We start from the raw sequence: 6,000 nt of genomic DNA on the forward strand, positions 1-6,000 counted from the left end.
CAACTAGTGAATGGAAATAGGAATGGATTTTGAAAACGGATTCAGAACTAAATTTCAGAGTTGCAAATCTAGGAGGTGTTTGAGCCCAGCCAGGCCAGAGGCACATGGACACATGGGTTGTTCTGACTCCCAGATGAACTTAGCATATCCTTGAAGTCTGCGCTTCTCCTGGTACCATACTGATGCTGTCAGGAGAATGGGCCCTCAAGCAGCTGCTCCCGCTTGGAAGTGCACTTTTCTCATTGATGCCCCCTTAGCTCAAGGAGCCATTTCATCCTTTAGGGAGAAACTACATGGTGGGGAAGTGTGAGGGAGCAGATGTGGCACTCTCACTGGTTGTGACTCCACCAGCGATAATGTCACAGTCCAGCATATCTGCTGATTCTTCCCTTGCCATTCTGAGAGTTGAGCCATATGACTTGGCCAAAGTGCTTTGTCCTCCAACCTAAAATGATTTTATTGCCCGACTCTTACTCTGGCCCTCTTTCTTCCCACCTCTGTCATTGCTTCATTTTCTACTCCTTTACGTATGCAACTGCTAGAGTTTAACTATTGAATGTTCCCTTATAGGTGAAAACTTTAAGATGTAGGACCAAGTGGGATGTCTTTAGGTCATTGGGGGATTTGCCCTTGGAGGGGATCGCACAGCTCTGGTCTCTCTTCCTTTTTCACTCTGACCATGAAGTGAACAGCTTTGCTCACACACTTCTATGATGTGCTGCCTCACCAGATGCCCAATACACCAGGGCCACCCAGTTGTAGAATGGAACCTCCAAAAGTAGGAGCCCAAGCAACCCTTTTCTCTTTATAAGGTATTAACTCAGATATTTTGTTGCAGTGACAGAAAGCTGGAACACCTGCTCTTCTTGCCCAGTGGACATCTTGCTCAGTCTTTTCTCCTATCCCTTTCTGTATCTATGTCCAGTATTCCTTTTCTTCCTTTTTATACCTTTATTCCTTTTTGTAGCCTTACAATCTGCCTTCCTGCTGGCTTTGTTTAAAATAGTAGTTACATCCTTGCTCCCAAGTATTGTAGGAACCAAACAGAACTGCCTCTAAATAGACAAATAACTTGGGGAACATAGGATCTGAGGTTTTATTCCCTTGTCTGCCAAATACAGCTAATAATGACTTCACAGTTATTTTAAAGATCACATGAGAAAAATCATATAATGCACTAACTACCAAAAAACAAAAATACTTACTGTTTTTCAGTCCTGTCTCTTTCTCTTCTACTCTGACTCTCCTTATCTTTCTCCCAGACCTGGTCTTTGTAACTTTGTGTTTTTGTCATCTTATGCATCCCCTCATTTGTCCAGCACACTAAATGTTACAACTTTCCTCCAATTCATAGAACAGGTGAGACAGAAAGGTCTGTCTTCTAGAAATTCATCTCAGAGCATAGGGGTCAAAGCTAGCAAGGGCTGCGTCTCCAACCATGCCAGTGAGGGCAAGTGAGGGAAAGTGGGACTGAAGAGCACAATCCACGCTGGAAACAAAGTCAGGCATTTAGTGTAGCAACTTCTCATATGCAAAAGGTATTTGAACAACTGCATTACCATTTATGAAGCTTTTGAGAATCATCCTCAGGTTGGGGTATTCACACAGGTTAATCTGGCCGAACAGTGTCATCAGAAGTGACAGGTTAAAAGTCTTCTCCAGTTTGGTGAGAATGTTGTACACCACTCTGGATATAGGGACAAGATTTCTACAGGCTTCCAGAGACTCCTTTAAAAAAAGGAGCAAAGGAAGTGTGAATGATTATAGAACCGGTGGAGAGTTGTAATGCATTCGTGTTTCCTAAGTCATAAGAAAGCTAGTTAACTCTTTTTAAGGAGAAATTTAACATAAAACATAGAGCTAAATCTTCTAAGGTAGAGAAACATGTTTACTTCACATATATTTGGTGCCTAATTATAGGAACGAATCACTTAGCCTTCTTGAGAATAAGTCTGTTTTGTGAATCTTACTTTTTGGCACATTTGAAGGAAGAGAAAAATTTTAAGGAATAAAAGTAGAAACAAAGGATGCTACCATGTCTTTCTTTAAGGCAGGATGCTTTGGCAGTGGACCTAACAGGTAGTCACAGGTGGCAATTCTGTGGACTTCTTATTAAGTGCTAAGTTAGCTTCTTGTTAACTTGCTCACCCAAATGGATTCCAACCAAAGGGAGATCACCCTGAGCATTTTCCCTGCACAGAAGATGAACAAAAGAAGAAACATGCCGGGAGAGAAATGATTGCAAAATATCATCAAGCTCCTCATGGGCCCACTGAGCTGGTCATTGGGTGAATGGCAGGGCCTGTGAACAGTATGGGGCTGCCCGTTTTGGGAGGGGGCATTGCCAGGTGGAGATGACTGGCATTGGATAATAAACATAAGTTAAATAAATACTCAGTTACAACTGAGAGTAGTATCATGAAAAGAAAGTACAGATTGCATGACAAAGAGTAAAAAGGGGTTATTAATTGGAAGAGTAGGTTCAAGGGCCATCTGGACTGTAATCTCAAGAAGGAGTTGGCGCTAGCCAGGTAAAAAGTGGGAGAAGATTGTATTACACTGTTGCAATTTTCCTGAGCTTGAACTCAAAAACACTTAAAAAGCCCAAAGCACAACAATTCAAAAACCCTTTCAAAATTATATGAAAATAGCATCACTTTTGTCCAAATAGCTGTGCTATATCTCCCAATGCCTGTCTGTGTCACATCAGAAGGAACTGCGAGCAGTAAGCTCACAGAAACTGGGAAGACGCCCCAGTGTCTGAAGGGCATCTACTTCTCATAAGGGGAAATTTATCCAGGTATCCATCCAAAACTGTGAATATGAGTCACTTGAAAAAATGGTCTTTGCCGATGTAACTGGGTTAAGAATCTTGTGATGAGACTGTCCTGGGCTAACTTAGGGTGGGCCCTTGGTGCAGGTGTCTTAAGAAGAAAAGGGAAAAGACATGAAAGAAAGAAGGAGACATGAGATGGAAACAGAGATTGGAGTGATATGTTTCAAGTCAAGGACCACTGAGCACTGCCAGCGGCCACCAGAAGCTAAAACAGGCAGAGTTTGGATTCTCTTCTGAGCCTCCAGAAGGAACCAATGTTGTCAATACATTGATTTTGGCCTTCTGACCTCCAGAACTGTGAGACAATAAATTGCTGTTGTTTTAAGCCACCCGGTTTGTGTTCATTTGCCAAGGTCACCCCTAAAATCAACATGGCACCAAGAAACCTTCTCTCCCAGCCACCTCTTGTTCTGTGACAATGACCATGCCTCAGCTGGCCCTGGAACCCTCCAGAAGCCCTTGTGGGTAGTGGTTTGAGGTGTCAATAATCCAGCCCACCTGGGGCTGAGTTGCACCAGAAGGGCCGACATGACTCACCCTGTACATCCCCTCGGTGATGAAGGACTTGTCTCGGAGAGATTCAAAGAAGGGAAATGGCTTGTTTATGGCATAGGCGATCTCCAGCTTGTAGAGTATGAAGTGCTGAAGAAGAGCCTTTTCCAAGGCTCTGCTCAAAGTGAACATCCTGCAGAAAGAGGCAGGTTAAGAAAACAAAGACTGCGAGGGGTCTGGGGAGCTGCTTTCTACACCAATGGACACCTGCAGATTTGCATTTCGGTCCCCCTAGCAGTCTGCAAAGCAATGTCTGCCAACAAGACTCAAGGGTATAGGAAACAAAGACAATGCCCTGCAACTGCGGAGGCAGAGCATCCCAAAGGGGATGAGGTGGGAACAAATCCCGACTTTCTGATTGCAGGCTGATGGTTGTAAGTGCATGCTCTGCGGCTGCATGGAGCTGGGGTAAACCAGATGGCCTGGCTGTAGCTCAAGCCATCCATTAGCAAGGTACATAGGAAAGGGACCACCCCAACATTGGTCAGTGGAAACCTGCTAATATCTAGAATCTGTGGCAATTCAAACATTTCACTCAACATTTCAACAAAAGCAGGCTAAAAATAAAATCATGGAAGATGTGAAAAGTGTGATTAGTGAAGGTGACATCACTGACTCAATTCACATATTCATTTCCTAAATCAGAACAGACATGTGCCATTTCTCATCCTGTGCAACATTGATAAGAATTGACCATTCATGGCTCATGAGAAAAGATCAATAAATTACAGTAGGTAGAAAATTTACATATGGCATTCTTGATAAATTGTTACAAAAAAGGGCAGTGCTAACACAAAGTTCAATCATCTCGAGATGCTTAAAACACAAAGCAGACGCAGATCCACTTTTTCTGACTTCATTTCGTGTTAAGTAGAATATCTACCTGTAATTAATGCCTACTTCCAGAGCTCTAATCCCATCCACAGACTGAGGACCTCTGCCTCTTCCTCCCCATTATCAAATCCTTTACATTTGGCAGAACGACATTGTTAAGATAATAATACACCACAGTGTGACAAAGGAAACCATCAGCAGTCTTGGATCATGAAGAAATTCTAGAAGGTAGAGAACAAATGGGAGAGGGATATGCTATCCACATAATGTGTGGGGAAAGGACATACTGTAAAGACTGTGCTCAGTGAAAGCCAGAGCGAAGTAGAAGAAGGGGCTCTGTCTCTATTTAGGACATTCATTCTGTAACAACGCAGAGTAGGACGTTGCTCAGTTCTTCATTCTTCATCTATTAGGATTCTCAAAACATGGCAGCGGGGCATAGAGAGGCTAAGTGAGCAGTCCAAGGTATCCAGCAGCAAAGCAGAGCTCATCTTTCTCTAACATCCTGTTTCTCACTGTGCAAGATATTGCGTCTTTTAGATGACCATATTCAGATTTTATTATGTAAAGGATCCTATAAATGAATAAGCAAAAGGTAAACATCTAAGCAGCAATAAAAGCTAAAGCAGTGCATAGTCAATCAATCAGGGCCTGCCACACATGCACTAGTTGTATGCAAACCACGTGATCTCACTAGTAGCGAGAAATGTGCAAAGAAAACTGAAAACATATTTGTCTGTCAGAGTGGCCAAGACAGAAAATAATAACAATAATCCTGGACATCATCATGGCTGGAAATGTTCTGAAAGTCCAAATGAAGAAAATATATATTAAAAGTTTACGACGCACTAGGGAGGAAATTAGGGAACTCTCCTCGTTTCTGTTTTCCACGAGCTGCCCAAGGGGTCCCCTGCACAGTGGTAAGGAAGGAGCCGCAGGCTGTGGGCAGGATGCAGGGACAGAATTTACAGCGGGTAGAGTCAGATCTTGGCGCCAACAAGGACAGCAAGAAGGTCAGAGTTGATCTGCGTGTGAGCTTCTACTGTGTGGCCCGTTAAGTCCCACGATTCTCTCAGCCTCTCTGGAAAGCGCTATTTTACAGGAGTGGGGGAGGGGAGAGAGAGGAAAGCAAACTAGTTCCTGAGAAAACAACAGAATGTATAAAACCATTAGATAAGACCACCTGGCATCCTTGAAACTCTGCCATCCTGTAACAACCTTGAACCTCGGCCACCCCGATAGCTCACCACCCCAACAACAGCCAATAGGATTTAAATGTAATAACTAACCAATCATAATAGAGGTAAAGCTTGTTACTAAGACTAATGTATCCCAAACCCTATAAAAGCGGCTTGAAATTGCTTTTCGGGGTCTCCAATCTCTGATTGGCAGACCCACTGCATGCTGTGTTAGTAAAGTGCTCTTGTGTGTTGCATAAGTGAGTGGTGATCTTCTTGGGGACATGGCGCTTGGGCACAACATTTGGGGGCTTGTCTGGGATCGACGCTGCCCCTCGAAGACCCCTACTGCATTGAGTACTTAGACTTTAGAAACTGATCAGTGAGTACTTGTTCCTTTTTTTTTTGCTTCTGTGTCCTTCTCTTCCTGTTAATGTCTGATAATTGTTTATTGAGAAACTGTGATCTGGATCATTTTGGAGGCTGGGAGGTCCAGGCAGACGTGCTAGTGGACTCCCAGCCGCAGGGGCCGAGAAGAAGTCCCTTGCCCCTCTGGTAGGAACTCTGTCTCTCTGTTGACGGGGAGGGAGGTTGATTTTT

At 43.6% G+C, this 6,000-nt stretch overlaps 1 protein-coding gene across 3 annotated transcripts in view; it reads right to left on the reverse strand.

Moving 5' to 3' along the window:
• The window catches only part of LOC104850992 (sp110 nuclear body protein), a 40,208-nt gene that overhangs the window by 25,528 nt on the left and 8,680 nt on the right, over positions 1-6,000 (reverse strand). For all 3 annotated transcript variants that reach the window (XM_010608114.3, XM_010608115.3, XM_010608113.3), the window contains exons 2-3: positions 3,374-3,521; positions 1,560-1,728 (exon numbers count right to left, since the gene is read on the reverse strand). In XM_010608114.3, coding sequence (XP_010606416.1) covers positions 1,560-1,728; positions 3,374-3,520 — 316 coding nt within the window. In that variant the 5' untranslated portion in view covers position 3,521. The remainder of the gene's footprint in view (positions 1-1,559; positions 1,729-3,373; positions 3,522-6,000) is intronic.

The sequence above is a fragment of the Fukomys damarensis genome, unplaced genomic scaffold (genome assembly GCF_012274545.1).
Source record: "Fukomys damarensis isolate Sample0158 unplaced genomic scaffold, DMR_v1.0_HiC HiC_scaffold_16, whole genome shotgun sequence".
Taxonomy (NCBI): Eukaryota; Metazoa; Chordata; class Mammalia; order Rodentia; family Bathyergidae; genus Fukomys; species Fukomys damarensis.